Source organism: Protopterus annectens, chromosome 2.part2 (genome assembly GCF_019279795.1).
Source record: "Protopterus annectens isolate FY-2018-M chromosome 2.part2, PAN1.0, whole genome shotgun sequence".
Taxonomy (NCBI): domain Eukaryota; kingdom Metazoa; phylum Chordata; order Ceratodontiformes; family Protopteridae; genus Protopterus; species Protopterus annectens.
This window is the reverse complement of record NC_056730.1, coordinates 355,063,627-355,082,185: the sequence shown is the minus strand read 5'-3', so window position 1 is coordinate 355,082,185 and position 18,559 is coordinate 355,063,627. Positions and strand designations below refer to the sequence as shown.

Genomic DNA, 18,559 nt, shown 5'->3' with positions numbered 1-18,559 from the left:
GATGTTTCTTGTACAAAAAAAAATAAAAAGTAATTTTTTTACCATAAAGTCAGCAAATAATACTGTCATTGAAACTATAACTCACAGTAAACTTCTGGGCATTATAATTGATGACAATCTGAAATATTACCAGCATTCACTGCACGTCATTAAACCTACTCACCAGAAGCTGGGCTTCCTTTATAGGATCAATGGATTCCTTACAGATACTGCAAGAAAAACTCTAGCCTCCACCTTCTTACTGCCAACTGTCTTATACACTGTTGCTATCCTACGAAAAGAAACTTGCCTCCTGCTACAGTAAAGTAGCTAAATTGCCACCAATTTCCCTGGTAGGACCCACCATTGTCATAGCTTAAAGCAATTAAACTGGCTTGAACTACACAACTACCTAACATATTCACAACTAGACTACACAACTACCTAACATATTCACAACTAACTATAGCACACAAACTCATTCATCATCTAGAAAAATGCCCTGCAGTACATAACTTATCACTGACCTACTCTCCAGCAAGGAACATCCACTCTAGTAACAAATTCTTATTACTTACAAATAAGTGAAAAAAAATGTTGCAGGAGACTCACTTTTCTCCCAATACATTGCTAAACTCTGGAATAGTATCCCCACAAAAATAAAACTCTCAAACAAACTCAGTAGTTTTAAACCACTGCTTAAACAACATCTTATCCAGTCCTGGTCTGGCACGTGCTCATCTCAAGGTTGAGACTTTGTGTTCAGTATACAATACTCTCCAAATACTCTCCTTAAACAGAATACTCAGCCTCTCACTGAAATGACAAAACAGTTTTTATATATAACTGCTGCCTGCACAATCCAATAAGTTGCATATGGGCTTTATCCTTAGTATCTTCCACCTCTGTAAAATCTTAGAATGTGTAAATTTAACTACTGATTGTGTTTAAATGTAAATAGAAATGTTGCTACTCTGTGTTTAACTGAAACTTAGTATAATGCAATGTAAGCAAATGGAGCATTTCTCCCTGGCCTCTGCTGAAAATGAATATAACCCAGTCGGACTTTCCTGGTAAATAAAGACAAGTAAATAAATAAACTTCACCAAGAGTAAGTCTTGAAATCCGTGGTGGTATAGCAGTAGTGTTGTTGCCTCACAGCAAGAGGTTCTCCTGTTCGATACTTGGTTGGAGTGCCTTCTGTGTGGAGTCTGCATGACCTCCCTGCGGTCGAGTGGCCTCTGAAAGACATGTGTGAATGGTCGTGCCTTTGCTGAAGGTTGGGTGTTGGGCTGGCAACTCGGCACCATAAAAAGCAACTGCCAATCATTAGTGGACTGGGGTTCTGCTGTGGCGACCACTACCCAGGAAAAAACAAACAAGAGTAAGTCTTGCCTCCATTCTATGATTTTAATGAACAGAATATATCTGGACAGTATTCAGTTTGGGGGCATGAGGGTTGTGTCTTTGCTGTCTGTAGACATTTCTGCCCCCTTGACCCTAAACAGCTATAATCCACAGGGTTTACTGCTGAGTATAAAGCCGGTGGAATGAAAATCAGCACCTCCACTCAGAATACAGGATCCCTGCCAGAAAATAGTGCATTACGTTCCAGAGATGAATAGGGAGCAGCAACTCCAAGGTTAATTAATATAATTATACTTGGAATATTGTTTGTGAATTAGAAAAGAAGAGATCATGAGATAGAGAAGCACCTAAGTGTGGTATTGGCAGTGCTGTGGGCATTTAACTGGTCTGCAATGATGAAGCAAGAGCTTACAGGATAAAGTTGCCAACTTTGTCTCCATCCCCACTTGGTAGTTGCAGGATTTTGATAGTTTCCAAATAGATGAGGTCACATTAGTGGCAGAAATGAAGTTCCTTTTTCAGGATCACAGAGCTTGCCGTCTGTAATAGAGTAGCTTGGCAACCTGGGAGGAACTTTGAGTAGAAACACTGCTTGTCTGGGTTGTGGGGAGCCAAATGAGGTGGTTCAGGTACCACCTGCAGGAGGTATACTAGGCAGAGATCACTGGGATAAGGCCCAATGGAGACCCATGATACTCTGGAAAGATTATCGCCCTTAGCTTAACTTGTGAAACCTGTGGATATCACATGATGAGATTGTTCCTTGAATATATGAAGTTTGTCTGCCCTGTCCACTTTGCTACCACTACAGTCCTCACCAAGGTGAATAAATAGAAAAATAATGGAAGAGTGGATAGCTGAAAAGTCATGCAATATGTGAGTAGCTGTAGATGGGATTTGAAACCCATTTCCATGAAGTCCAGTACCTCCATTGTAACATGTTTTATTTCATGACCTAATAATGAGTTTTTTATTTCAGCAAGTCAAGTGGACATCTGAATGACCTGCTTGGGTGTCATAGTTATGCTGGCAATGTTAAACTCTAAAGGATCACTCTTGCATCTGTTCCATGTATTGTACTGGGCTTTATAATGCTGTTGTCAAAGTCTAAACAGTAAAGATGATTCTTCATCACCTTTTTTGTGTTTTAGGTTGCTTGTTGGCTCACCATGGAATGGATATCCAAAGAACCGAATGGGTGAAGTTTACAAGTGCTATCCAGATGTCTCCTCTTGTTCAGAACTGAAACTACAGAGTAGGTTTTTCCATTCCATATGACGTGACAAACTTCCAGTAGTCTGTTTAGTATTAGTGTGCATTTGTCCTATTAATATTGTTAAGAAAATGTGAAATAGCTAATGAATTACAAAGGAAAAAACAAGTGTTTTCCATAATTACAAAATCGACATATGGAGATGTAGGCCTTACTCCTTAGTGTCCTACTATACTATCACTTTCTTCTATTTCCGTCTCTCTCTCTCTCTCTCTCTCTCTCTCTCTCACATTACTTACATGGCTAATTGTTTTTAACTCTGGAATAAGCTCTTGGTTCTGTCTACTAATGGTCCTCTCCTCTTGCATGTCCACCATAAGACTTATTTTACCTTAGTATTCTCTTCCAGTTACTTTAACTCTTTTTCCAAGTACTTATCCCACTCAGCATCCTTCCTGTCTGGAATACCTCACTATCCCAAACCCCCACTCCATCCAACATGTCTTTCTAGTTCTGCCTCCTGCCTTTCTTTTCTGTTCCTCAAACTTGCTTCACACAACTTCTCTGCTGTAACAAGTCTAACCTTCCCATCTGAAAACATTTTTTCTGGGTCTGTGTTAAATGATCAAACATCCAAAATGTCAAACATTACATGGTCGAGACCAAATGTTTGACATTTGGATGTTCAAACATAAAAAAAAAAAAAAAAGGAAAACACAGAAAAAAACACTTTAACAGTGTAGGCAGGGGGGCAAACCCCCCTGCACCCCCCCCACTTAAATATACCAACTCCGAGACTGCACTTCTGTGCAGAAAAGGGAAATTCTCCCTATCTGCACCGTACGGTGCCATTGAAAGTCTATCTTCGAGCACTGAAAATTTCGAACATTTGGTCTCAACCGTGTAACGTTCAAAATTTTGAGCATTCAAAGATTTGACAGGTACCCTATTTCTCCTTACCACTTCTTTTCTTCCTTTTCCCTTTGAATTCCTAAACAGCAAACAATCATATGGCTGAATGCTTTTTTTTATTGTAAACAAAAATAAACAAAAAACAAGTGCTGGTATGAGCAAACATTCTTTCAAATGGAGTTTTTGCTGGTAGCCTTTTGTATGGGATAGCATTGTAATGAGTAAGGGAATTTGTCCTTACCCCGCTGCTGTGTGATCTCAAGTTAGTATATATAATAAGCTGAATGTGTTCGGTTTTGGTGTGCAATTGGGTTTGTCCCCTGCAAAAAAAAAAAAAATTACTTTTGCATATTTTTGATCCTTTCAGGTTTGCTCTAAAATGACCAGCCTTTGTACAATTGCTCCTTTATATTTCATGAGACGTGTGTGTGTGTGTGTGTGTGTGTGTGTGTGTGTGTGTGTGTGTGTGTGTGTGTGTGTGTGTGTGTAATTTACACATACACGCACTTGTATATATTTATGGAGTAGCCAGTTAATCAGAATGTTTTAATGATGTGTTGGAAACCCAGACCACCCAAAGAAAGCCATGCAGACATAAAGAGAAAAGCGATCTCCACACAGATATTGACAAGAACCCTACACCACTGGAGATGTGACAAAAATGTCTTAGCTACTGAAATTCCATACTGCCCCTTACAGTGCTAGGAACATAGGTTGTTCATCATACCTGAAAGATACCAGTTAATTATGGATTATTATACATTATTTTGTGAGTGCAATAAAAAGATGATGTTAAAAATGATGATCCACAACAATTCCAATAGCATAGCTTCCATTTTTAACAAGCATTTTACTGAATCTATAATTGCTCTTTCCAAGCAGCAAACCCCTAATCCTGATACCATACTAGTCAAGTCTACAATCAGCAATGCCCCGTTCTCTTTCTCCCCAGTTCCTACAGCCACTGTAAAAAAACTACTCCAGAAACTAAAACCTACTACACTAGTCGTAGATAACTTGACCAGTGAATACCTCAAAATTGCAGGTGGATCTATAGCCTTCCCAGTATCTATCCTTATAAATAGATCCATTCTCGTAAACAAGGTCCTTCAACTGTGGAAAATTTCCCATGTAATACCACTTCGTAAAGGGGGACCTTCCACAGAGCTGACAAACTATCATCCAATTGCTATTCTTTCACCACTTTCTAAGCCGCTTGAAAAGTGAATTCATCCCCAGGTCATGAAATTCCTACTAACAACCTTATCTGAAACACTCAGCATGGGTTTCGCCCATCACATAGTACCAGTACAGCTCTCTTATCCTTCACTAATGCCATAAACCATCACAGGAAAACAACAAATTTGTATCTGCCATCTTTCTAGACTTATCAAAACCTTTTGATATAGTCTCCTATTCCAGACTAATAGATGTACTAACTGAACTATCCTTCCCACCATCTACCACAGCTTGGTTTCATAACTATTTATCTGGCCATCAACAATCTGTTCCATGGCAAGGTGACCTATCTCCATACCTTCCTTTATCCATTGGTGTCCCCCAATGATCCCACTTGGGCCCTCTCCTTTTCTCCCTCTTCACAAATAGTCTACACACAGCTACTCCACATGGTTCTATAATACAGTATGCAGATGATTCAACACTTATCTGTGCTGCCACTTCCCTGTCAGCTCTTCATTCTCAAACACAGGAATCTTTCACTTCTGTTGAAACATGGTTAGCCAATTCCCATCTAATCCTGAACCCAAACAATACTAAATTATTACTCTTCCAACCTAACAAGACATCTATCTCATGCCCAACATTTAACATAATAGCCAAAGACAGTACTGTCATCTCCCTGACAACCCATACAAAGATTCTTGGAGTGGAAATAGACAATAACCTAAATTTGACTTGCATGTCTCCATAACAATAAAAAAAGTCCATAAGAAACTTGGAAGTCTATATAGCCGCAAAGGTTCCTGACCAAAATGGCCAAAATTACATTAGCACAAACCCATCTGCTCTCCACTCTACTATATGCCTGTCCAATTTTAACTAATCTTAGGAAAACTGACTCATCTAAGCTAGATGCATGTTATAATAAAATTGCTAAGTTTGCATCTGACTGCCCATATAAAACACATCATTGTACAGCTTTAAGGATAATAGACTGGCTTGAGCTTCCCAACATTATTCTTTACAACTAAATCTCTCTAACTCAAAAAATTGTAACACAACTAACCAGAAGCCCTGCACTACAAAATCTCATCCTTCCTTACAGTTCCAGCAGACCACTTCACTCTAAAAATAAGAACTTACTCATCATCTCCAAGGCCAACAACACTGCAGGAGAATCTTTGAATGCTCTGATACTTCACAGTATACCCCAACCATATCCAACTTCTTCCGCAGTGTTTATTCCTACTAACCTGTCTTAACCTTATGTATTGACATAAGTCATATTTTACAAATAGTACTAGCGATGTTCAAAGCCTAGGTTTTGTTGTCAAGATGTAACAAATTTGTATTTTCTTATGTATACTACATTTTGTTTAGTTTATGCTTTGATTATTGTAATGTGTGCATTAAAATTTACCGTTACTCATGGAATTTTTCTCCCTGGGCCTCCACTGAAAAAGGACCTGTATCCAGTCAGACTTTCCTGGTAAACAAATGTTAAATAAAATAAATTAATGAAATAAATCTTAACCTCCATTTGTAAAACCTTTCCCCTATACAAGCATTACTGGGTATGTGAGAGTATCCAAACAACAGTTTGAAGGACAAATTTGCATTGAACACTAAATTATTGCTGGAAGACTTCCCTTTGCAGTGGTTTGTCAAACACCAGTCCACCCTTAATCCTTTTTTCCTGAAAAAAAATTCAACCTTTCTTCAGTGGCCCATTCATGTTATATCTGGCTATTAAATAAAACAAGCTTAAAGAAATTACTTTTCCTTACAGTTCCTTTGTGGTGAATTAAAAGACACTCTTAAACTGATATACCCTGAACCTTTCTTTACTGTTTGGTCCTGTGTTATTCCTCCATTAGAGTTTAACAGTGTTCCAGGTGAAATATTACCTTCTCTGTACCTGCAGGGTAAATAGTGAATGCTCAGGCCAGTTTGCCAAAGTGCTAAAAAACATACTGCTGTACAGAAATGATCTACTGGAATTTTAGAAATGCAAATATTCCTACAATAAATATGACAACCATATTTCCATTTGTAAACTTTTTAAGAGAATGGTTAATGACAAGACATTGTTACTCTTTAGAAGAATATATTAACTTCCACACATGTAAGAGCAACTAAAGATTCTTTCTCCCCTACTGCCTGGCTTTTGGCCCCTGCCCACCAGACCAGCAGACTATAACCACGCAAACTCTACTACAGGGATATCTAATAACTGGAGAAAAAAAAGTATAGCATCAAAAAGAAAAAAAGTTTCTTTCTCCCCTACTGCCTGGCTTGTGGCCCCTGTCCAGCAGATCAGCGGACTATAACCACGCAAACTCTACTACAGGGATACCTAATACCTGGGAAAAAACAAAGTATAATATCAAAAAGAAAAAAGTGTATGTGTTACAATATTTATACTAATTCTGTAAGGGTCGAACACAATCGATCGGGCCAATACTTAGCCCTCCCTTATCTAACACTAGATAAATCCCCCTCCCTCCACTCTTCCTGCCATACCAGCCCAGAAATTCCCTATTAAATCCTAACAATTTGGCTGTACTATAGAAACAAGCCACAACATAGTACTGATGATGTTATACACTTACCTTACAATCTTTAGCCTGGGGTTTTAGCCCCACACTAAACCTACTCATCACGGCTGTACCTCCTCCCCAACCAAGCTTACATATACTAAAATTGCAAGACACCTTTTTCAGATCAGTGACCTGTATTGAGTGTGTCTGCCAAGTAAGTTGTATTTTGTTCTCTTCTGTATTTCCATATTTGCATATAACCCCTACAGATTGCAAATTTCTAGCATATCTGCAGCCTGATTCTTAAGTATATAATGCTGTGTCGGCTCATGCATATGTGAATATTTAGCCAACAGCTGGTTATAATTGTAAGCACAAGCTAGCTGTATCATAGTGTGTTTGTTTACCATTATAATGTAACTTAGCAGAGAACTTGATCTTAACAGAAAGCTTTAATAAGCGAAACCATCAAGTGTTTATAAGTAGTTTACATTATAGTGAACTTAGCAGAGAACTTGATCATAACAGAAAGCTTTAATAAGCGAAACCAGTAAATGTCTGTAAACTGGTTGGTACTGAATGCCGGCGACTGTACTGGCCCACCGAAGTATAACAGCTGAACCATTATGCATGTTAAATCTTGTACTGCTCTCATGCATGCATGCTTAAAACTTATACTGCACTCATGAGCTGATGTTTTCCCTGGTAACTGCATTCATAAATGCTGCAATGATATTCGCCTATTATATTAATGGTATTTTTGCTGCATAGAGAACATAGCTAGTTATTTTTAGGCTACTAATTGCCTTAGAGCAGAAGTGAAGTTGTTTATGCTGAGTTGAGTCACCCTCGCTACTGTATTATTTTTCTCTCTCAACCCCCTCCTACCCAAATCTTATCACTGAACCTTCGTACCCTATTTTTCTCCCAAACAGTTCTTTCTCCCCTACTGCCTGGCTTTTGACCTCTGCCCATCAGACCAGTGGACTATAACCATGCAAATTCTACTACAGGGATACCTAATAACTGGGAAAAAACAAAGTATTTTATTTATTTTTATTTTATTTTACATTTGTTAACCGGGATAGTCCAGCTGGATATATGTCCATTTTCAGTGGAGGCCTGGGGAGAAAAGCTCCAAAGAGACAATTTTTACAGAACATACAGACAAACATGGGTACATATTTCATCTAGATCCATAAGGGTATCTAGTTATTGACACTTATAGGTATAAACTACAGATACTTATAGGTATAAGCTACAGACAGATACATTTTACAATAGTCATTAAACAGTTTTACATTGTTCATACTAACACTGTTATATGTATGTTATCATACCTTTGATGTGGTTTACATTTATATGAAAGTAACAGATAGGACTCTAGTTTAGGACAATGTTTACAATAGTAATGAAGTGGATCCGGCATTAGTCTGGAGTTGAACAGGGACATAACCATTTGTTACTGAGGTAGATGTAGATAGCTTTTTTAAATGTAGGTAGTGAGATAATCAGGGATAAGGATGTAGGCAGGGAGTTCCAGATTTTGGCCACATAAGAAGAGTAAAGGGAGTCTCCAGCATGGTTGTTGGACCTAGTAACAGTTAACTGTAATTTGTCAGTTGAGCGGAGTTGCCTAGGACAGGAATATTGTTGGATAATGTTAGCCAGTGAGGGTGATATATTTTGTTGATGGAATATCTTGTGAGTAGTAACCAGCTGATTATAAATAAGTAAGTTAGGTAGTTCCATCCAGCCCAATTGCTTTAGGTTTAGGCAGTGATGTGTTCTGTAGAAGCTGTTGTTAGCAAATTTGGCTATCTGATTGTAGCAGGTTGTCATTTTATTGATTTCTGTTTTGGATAAGTTAATCAAGATGGGTGAGGCATACAGTAGTGTTGAGAGAAGGTGTGTACGTGCAATTGTAGTTCTAGCATTATGGGTCAGGAATGCTTTATGTTTATAGAGGCTACCTAGCTTTTTGTTAGTATTTTTAATGGCCAGATTGATGAGTACATCAAATTTGAGCTTATTGTCAATAGTAATACCTAGTAGTTTTGTCTGGTCTTCTGGGGGTACCATTATTAGAGTGGATAGTAAAGGTGCAGGTGGGGGCAGTAGAAGTTGAGGGATGAAAAAGTAGAAGCTTGTTTTTTGGGGGGTTGAGTATCAAGCCATTCTCAGTGAGCCATGTTTCCACTGAGTGAAAGTTATCCTGTGTCTTTTTCTGGAGGTCTGGTAAAGTGGGGGCGTTACATATTATAGTTGAATCATCTGCGTATTGAATAAGGCTTGAACATTTTGCGACTGAGTGAAGATTATTTGTAAAAATTGAGAACAGCAAGGGGCCCAGTATAGATCCCTGAGGTACTCCGAGTGTTACAGGTAGGAGTGGAGACAAGTTATTATTCCATAGTACTGCCTGTTATCTATTGTTGAGATAGTTTTTAAACCAGGAGACTGATAAGTTATCTAAGCCTAGGTTTACAAGATGGGAGATTAGTTTTTCATGGTTAACCATATCAAATGCCTTTGATAGGTCTAGGAAGAGGGCTGAAGAAAGCTTGCCATTATTCCTGTTGTGATTAATGGTATCTATGAATGCTAGCAGGGCGGTGGTTGTGCTATGTCCTGGCTGAAACCCATGCTGTGTATGAGATATGAGCTCTTGATCAATAAGATGGGTCATTAATTTATGGTGAATGCATTTTTCTAATATTTTAGCAAGTGGGGATAATATTGCTATTGGTCTGTAGTTAGATATGTCATAAGAATTTCCCCCTTTGTGTAGGGGTATGATTTAGGCAGTTTTCCAGATCAAGGGTACTGAACCTTCTGAGATGGATCGGTTTATTAGGATTGAGACTGCTTTAGCTATTTCATTTGCTGCTAGTTTTAAGAATTAATTGGGGAGGGAATCTGCTCCTAGTGCTGTTGGTTTTAGTTGGGATAGTAGTTTTCTTATATAGGAGGTTGAGGAGGGTTGTAGCTTAAATGTGGGGCTGTTGTTAGGTTGGGGGGGCACTTGTAGCATTTGGATAGGTTTGGTTTGGGGCAAGGGCAAGTACAGTCTCAGTAAAGAATGAGTTAAATGATTCAGCTATGTTTTCTTTTGTTAGGCCTGTTGTTGGAGGTGGAGTAGTGGTTTTTCCAGGGTGTAGTAACCTATTTAAGCCTCCCCAGAATTTTTTTGGATTGTTTGAATGTTAGGTTTTATGGGTGATAAAGTAATTTCTTTTATCTTGCATAACTAGTTTCTTAGTAAGATTTCTTAACTGTTGGTATGTTTGCTGTGTTGCTGGGTTTTTGTTGGACCTCCAGGCTGTCCAGGCACTATTCCTTTCTTTTATTTTTTGCCTTGTTTCCCTTGATAGCCATGGAACTGTTTCAGATTTAATTCTGGTAGTTCTTGGAGAGGCATGCCTGTTTAATATCTCTAGGAAGGTAGAGTTGAAGTGTTTGATAGCTTTGTTTAGGGGTAGATAATACAGTTGCAGCCAGTTATAGAGCTGTAGATCTTGTAAGAAGTTTGGTAAGTTGAAGAGTTTTTTTGTTTCTTATTGTTTGAAGTATAGGGACCGCGGTGGTGGTGCTGCGGTAGCGTTGTCGACTCACAGCAAGATGTTGTCTGTTCGATTCTCAGCTAAAGCATCTTCTGTGTGGATACATGCGTGAAGGGGTGTACCTTCGTTGAAGGTTGTGTGTCAGAGCTGGTAACTCAGTACGTAAAAATCTTCTACCAATCATTAGTGGACCAGAGTTCCACTGTGGCGACCCCTAACCTGGAAAAAGCCGAAAGACACAAACAAATTGTTTGAAGTATAGGGGTTTGGGGGTGGTGGGAGTTATATTTGAGTAGGAAGGTAGTTTGATGATCACTTAGAGAGTCAGGAAGGGCACCTGCTAAATATGAGCAAGGTATTTTGTTTAGTAGAATCCAGTCTAAAAGTGATTCTTTTACTGTTCCTGTTGATTCTAGTGGGTTCTTTGATTAGTTGAGAGAAGGTAAGTAGGTTGATATGATTAGTGGGAGCCTGGGAAGAGCATGTGAGCCAGTCAATATTAAAGTCCCCAAACAGAATAGTTTCTTGTGGCGTGGTTTGTGATAGCCATTAGAGTAGATTTTCCATGATGAGGATATTATTGCCTGGGGGGATATAGTCTGTAACTAAGTTGATAATTTTGTTGTTACCTATTTTGAGCTTAGTTATGAGTATTTCTGCCTTGTCCAGAGGGGGTAAAGTCAACTCAGTTTTAGCTATGGATAGTGTATTTTTATAAAGTAGAGCAATGCCTCCACCTTTCTTCATTGGTCTATCTTGACGAAGGATACTGTATCCAGGAGGTAGTATCTCTGTATCCTTGGTGATTGGTTTTAGCCATGTTTCTGTTAAACTGATTATATCTGGGAGATATTGTGAGATTAGAGCATGAAGTTCATGCATCTTTTTGTTGATGCTCCTGTTATTTAGATTTAGAATGAGTAGACTATTTGCTGGTCTGGTATTGATTTGGGTTAGTTTGGGAGGTTTTATATTAGTAGTAGGATTGGTATCATAAGGACCTTGTTTAGGTGGATATCTCCATCATTTAATAGTTCATGTTGTTGTTTTTGTAGAGTTTTCACTATCTTTTGCAGTATTATTATGTGTTTGTGGGTAATATTGGATTTGGGGTTGGTATTGATCGGTTTAAGAAGGGTATAAGTAGTGGCAGTGGTGTTGAATAGGGTGGGGCTTATTGTTAGGGAGTATGTAGAAGGGATGGGAGAGATAATGGATGTGGATATATGAGTGAAGGAAGAGCTATTTTGTAATGGGTAGTTGTAACAAGTGATATGGTAGGTAAATGCTAGGAGGAGTAGTAGGGTTGTTTGCTGGAGGTAGATATTCGTTCTGATTGACTTTGGTTGATTGACAGGAATGAAAGAGAGTGATGTAATTAAGTGTATGAGGATAGTAAGGGTATGATAGGTAACAGGAAATGTAGAGGGTGGGAAGGATGTTGAGTGGATGTAAGTTAATTGTGGGAGGGACTGGACAGGATTGGTAATAAGAAATGTAGAAGGTGGGAAGGATGTTGAGTGGATGTAAGTTAATTGTGGGAGGGACTGACCAGGTATAAGTGTAGGTGATGTGGGGGTGGGTGAGAACTGGGAGTAGGGTAGGGGAGCGGAGTAAGCTCGCAGGGCGAACGGAGCGGGTAGAGCCAAGTAGTGAAGTAAGAAGGCAGGTAGTGAGGAAAATAATCAGAGATGTGAAAGGTAAGTTCAAGATATGGTATACAAGGAGGTCAGGGGATTACCAGTGGGGAGAAGGGAAGAAAGATAAGACTAAATTCAGAGACACAAGGGGTTCACAATGTTGTACTGCCCTCTAGTGGTTATTCCTTGTAACAACAATAGAGATATCACAGGGGGAAGATTGAGAGAGTTGTAGGGAAAGGAGAGGGAACAATAGAAAGCCAGGGGGAGAGATAGAGGTTAGAGTAATGGATGGTATAGAGGATATTGAGTGGGAGACTATGGCTGCTGGTATTCTCAGTAGGGACCGCTCACTTAAACTAATAAAACATGAATTAGTTACAGTTGTAGGAGATAATGAGTAGGTTACACATACTTTTTTACTACAGTTCCTGCTTCCTAGGCTAGTACAGCACATGGACGATAGTGGTCTTTTTCTGCGCTGGGATGAGGTAGCAGAGTTTGAGTATGAAGTCTGTAATTTCTGTAGGTCTTGACCAGGCTGAGGGGCACAGTATCTGGGGAGGTTTACCCTGGCAGGAGGGTTACAAGTGCGAATGCTACCACCAGGGATGCACAGCAGCCGGGAGTGGGGCAAGGGATTTCAAAAAAAAAAAAAAAAAGCATAACATCAAAAAGAAAAAAGTGTATGTGTTTCAATATTTATACTAATTCTTAAGGGTTGAACACACTCGATCGGGCCAACTCTGAGCCCTCCCTTATGTCACTCTAGCTAAATCCCCCTCCCTCCACTCTTCCTGCCATACCAGCCCATAATTTCCCTACTAAATCCTAACAACTTGGCTATATTATAGAAACAAACTACAATATAGTACCGATGAGTGTTATACACTTACCTTGCAATTTTTAGCCTGGGGTATTAGCCCTGCTCCAAACCAATGCATTACGACCGTAGCTCCACCCCAATCATGGTTCATAGGTTCATAGGTTGGTACTAGGCTTTCGGCCCTAGGGCCTATACAAGCCTTGCCATAACAATTCCCTGGCTATTTCTTCCCATAATATTTACTTCCCTGGACCCCTGTCTAGCAGGGCGACTGACTTGACCCCCGGGGTGAATTTCCTATCTCCCATCCAATCATCAAGGTTCCTTTTGAAGAGGACCAAAGAGGAACTCTGCTTAACATGTATGGGCAGCCTATTCCAGAGTCTGGGGAGTTTCTTGGTCAGGAACCTATCCCGCCAGCATGTTTTGTTCATTGTGATGGCAAGGTTTAGATCCCTGTTGTATGTGGCTCTGTCCAAGAACTCTGTGTGTGACATGGTCTTGTATGTTAAGCAGAGATCAGCTCTGAGTATACGATATGCAACAGAGTATAGCTGGAATTTTTTTAGATGGTCAGCACAGGGCATCTGCTTTAGGCCTGTGATCCTTTTAGTGAGGTATTTCTGTGGCCTTTCCAGTTGTTGCAGATGTCTTGAGAGGTACATACCAAATGGGGCATTGTATTCTATAATGGGTCTAATGAAGGATGAGTACAGTGGGACAATTGCCTCCTTTTTTCTGGGTGAAGCTTACATATACTACCAGTGCAAGGTGCCATTTTCAAATCGGTTACCTGTATCAAGTATGTCTGCCATGTAAGTTGTATTCTCTTCTCTTCTGTATTTCCTGTTGCATATAACCCCTATAGATTGCAAATTTCTAGCATATTTGCAGCCTGATTCTTAAGTATATAATGCTGTGTCTGCTCATCCATATGTAAATATTTAGCCAACAACTGGTTATAATTGTAAGCACAAGCTAGTGGTATCATAGTGTGTTTGTTTGCATTATAATGTAACATAGCAGAGAACTTGATCTTAACAGAAAGCTTTAATAAGCAAAATCATTAAGTGTTTGTAAGCTGTTTGCATTATAGTGAACTTAGCAGAGAACTTGATCATAACAGTAAGCTTTAATAAGCGAAACCAGTAAGTGTCCGTAAGCTGTTTGGTACTGAATCCCGGTAACTTTACTGGCCCACAGAAGTATAAGAGCTGAACCATTACACATGTTAAATCTTGTACTATACTATACTATAGAAACACGCTACAATATAGTACTGATGAGTGTTATACACTTACCTTGAAATCTTTAGCCTGGGGTTTTAGCCCCTCTCCATTCACTTTGCTCACTTCGTGCCCCTCCCTGCCCCAAATCTCACCCGTCCCTACTATTTCTCCATTTCTTCTAAGCTATAACCCCCCCTAACATCCGACCAATTAGACAACCACTATACACTCCCCTCCCCTGATGCCTGACACAATTATGCTGCTACCTAACATGATAACACTCCTTACCTGCATAGTTCTAGCTCACATTGCATCCAACCAAGGCTCCACAGTGATATCCCCCAACCACTTTCATTGCACACTGTCAACACCTTCCCTCAAACATTCACACTATAACTATACAACCCCAGCCGCCAAAAACCTATTCCCAATGCACGTACTCAATTACCAGACACCTACCACATTCAAGAATAAAATATCCCTAAGATATGATAAGCATTTTACTATGTATATAAAACATATCCTAATAACCCTCTCTAAACTAGCCCTCTATGGAGACATCCATCCTAACCCTGGTCCTCTCAACTCCAACCCCACCCCAACCACTCTTCCGAAGCCCCCCACATAACTCAAATCACAGCCAGCAAAAAAACAATTGACCTTCTTATAATGTTCCTAAATATCAGAAGCATATGTAATAAAATCCAAGATCTGCATGCCAGCATAAGCTTGTACTCCCAACTGAAACCTGGCTCAAACCTCACATCAAATGTGAGGAAATACTCTCACCTGGATATAACATCCTTCGCATAGACAGACTGTCCAGGAAAGGAGGTAGTGTAGCATTGATATTTTAGCACCACCTCAATATCCAAATTCTGAAAATATCTGGCCCCCCCCCCCAATATGGCAATGAAAATATCCTTTATGGCAATCTCAAACTAAACCCAAAAAAAAGTCAATATCATAGGATGCTATTTCCCACCAGGGCAAAATATAACACCCCTAGAAAATTTCCTGAGCTGGGCTAGTCTATCTCTACTCCAGGAAACTATAGTCTTCGGTGACTTTAACATAAGCTGGCCATCCTGTAATAACAATCTCACAGCCCTTCATCTAAATCTCCATGGGTTCCCTCAACTAATCCAATCCCCTACCCGAATCAATAAAAACCCTAACAATCATACCATTCTTGATTGGATCTTAGCCAACAAAGCCCCTCACTTTTACCTAGCAGGCTGTCTATCTGATTGCCTCAGTGACCACTCCCCAACTTTCCTATTTAGGCACCATATAAACAGTATCAAGCCCATTACTCACAAGCAAATACGGAACAAAACCAGCATCAACCCCAACTCCTTTATCTACTCCCTCCAAAAAATTAACTGCTCATCACTAAAATACCTCAACCTAGATGAGGCTGTCCACTTCTTCAACAGCACATTCTTCTGCATCCTAAACACCCATGCCCCTGTAAGAAATGCCAAAGTCAGAACCAGGAGTGCCCCTTGGTTACAAAAGACCACCAGAATCCTAATAAAATCCAGAGATAAGGCTTGGGAACACTGACGCCTAACTAAAAAAGCCTCAGATAGGCAATCCTTTCTTGAACTACGCAATAAGCTCAAAAAACAAATAAAATTAGACAAATCCCTTTACTATCAATCCACCCTAAACTCTACCCACCAAAATCCTAAGCAATTCTGGTTCACTATTAACTCTATCCTCCGCCCAGGGAAAGTAGACACCCCCCTGTTGTCCATTTCCCCCTCCTCCAGCAGTATTGCTGAATCCTTCAACAAACACTTCACTAAAACCATAATATCTCAAACCAAACAACATTTCCCTACATCTGCCCCCACACTCCTAACCCTAATCCCCCCATACTGTTTTCTTCTCCACAGTACCTACCTCCTACATAAAAAGACTTCTGTCAAAACTTAAACCCACCAAACTCGCAGGTGACAACGTCCCCTCAGAATACTTAAATATTACAGCTGATGCACTAGCTTACCCTATTTCCATATTAATCAACCGTTCCATAACTGAATGCTATGTTCCCTCTCTATGGAAAATATCCCACATCATTCCTCTCCACAAGGGCAGCCCCTCCAACGACCTCTCCAATTACCGCCCCATCACCATCCTTTCCCCTCTCTCCAAGATACTTGAAAAATGTATCAACACCCAGGTCTCCAACTACCTTCTAACTAATGATCTCCTCTGCAATTCCCAACATGGCTTCAGGCCATATCACAGCGGGTCTATATTATAACATCAAAGTCTTAAAACCTTGAATGTTATAATATCGAACCACTTTGATCGAAAGACTATAACATCGAACACTCAGAATAACAAATTTTTTCTCAGGGAAAAAATTTGCTGTTCTGACAAACATACACACACCACAAGCACACCAAAATAAATAATCCACACACATACACTTCACAAAACCCTACACTAAACCATACATACACTACTAGTTATCCACTTACCTTAACCCAACCCTAACCCTAAGGTCCCTAACTATCGCACACTCACCTTACCCGCTCCCTAACCCTAAAGTCCCTATCGCACACTCACCTTACCTGCTCCCTAACCCTAGGGTCCCTGTTGCACACTCACCTTACCCGCTCCCTAACCCTAAGGTCCCTAACTATCACACACTCACCTTAACCCAATCTGTTTGCACACTTACCTTAACCCGGTCCATAACCTTTGCTCCACAGTTGAAGAAATAGTGAAGCTGCAGAAATGGCCCACTGAATATTTTCCCTAGGAAAGTATTTGATATTCTGCAGCTTTGCTATTTTCAGCGTTCGGTGCATAGGGTTCGCTATTATAACATTCAAAGTTTTAAGAATTCGATGTTATAATATAGACCCATCACAGCACTACCACCACTTTGCTCTCCTTCACCAACACTATCCTTCATCATAAAAACAATGGCCTCTTCTCCACTGCTGTATTTCTAGATCTTTCTAAGGCCTTTGACATGGTATCACATGAGCTACTACTCTCTGCTCTCTCCAACCTCTCATTTTCGCAATCAGCCACCAACTGATTCCAAATCTATCTATACGACTTCCAGCAGTCAGTAATCTGGGGTGATAACCTATCTACTCGCCTTCCAGTTACTCTCGGAGTTCCCTAAGGTTTCTATCCTTGGATCCCTACTATTCTCCCTTTTCACTAACAACCTACATACTGCTACCGGACATGCATCTCTCATACAGTACGCAGATGACTCTACCCTCATCTACTCTGCCCCCACTCTATCAGAACGGCAACAAATCACACAGGAATCATTCTCATCTGTAGAAAGATGGCTATCCAATGCTCAGCTCCTACTCAACCTGAGAAAGACCAAATTCTTCATCTTCCAACCCTCCAGATCTATGCAAAACTCCCCCCACTTCAACATTCTTGCCAAAAACAATACCATCATCTCTCCATCAGAACACACCAAACTACTCGGTGTGGAGATTGACAACAAACTTAGATTTGACACCCACATATCTCTCACAATAAAAAACATTCACAAGAAACTTGGTGCATTATATCAAAACAGCCAATACCTCACCAAGTCAGCTAGAATCTCCATTGTAAATTCCCAGCTAATCTCTACCCTACTCTATGCATCTCCCATACTTACAAACCTTAGACAGACAGACCTACACAAGCGAGAGGCCTGCTACAACAAAACTGCTAAATTTGCCACTGAGGCTTCCTACCGCAGCCATCATTGTATCTCCCTTAAAGAACTAAACTGGCTAGAACTCCCACAACTCCTTCACCTGAATCGACTTTCCCTCGCTCATAAACTTATCAACCACCTCCTCAAAATCCCATCACTTCAAACCCTTCTCCAATCCTATCACTCCACTAGGCCCCTACGATCAAGCAACAAAAATCAACTCCTTGTTATCAAAGCCAAAAACTCAGCAGGAGAAGCTCTATTTTCCTGTGCCATATCAAAACTTTGGAACAACCTTTCCTCCTCCTAAACTACTCTACCTTCCTGCAGCCATTTCAAGACTACACTTAAATCCCACTTAAATTTGCACTGGCTCTGTCCTTGCTCAAATCTGGACTAATGCACCCCCC

The 18,559-nt window shown here is 40.0% G+C and overlaps 1 protein-coding gene across 1 annotated transcript in view; it reads left to right on the top strand.

The window, feature by feature from the left end:
* Positions 1-18,559, top strand: part of ITGA2 (integrin subunit alpha 2) — a 2,089,078-nt gene that overhangs the window by 794,082 nt on the left and 1,276,437 nt on the right. Inside the window, exon 3 of the mRNA XM_044064418.1 lies at positions 2,499-2,602. Within this exon, the coding sequence (XP_043920353.1) occupies positions 2,499-2,602 (104 nt within the window). The remainder of the gene's footprint in view (positions 1-2,498; positions 2,603-18,559) is intronic.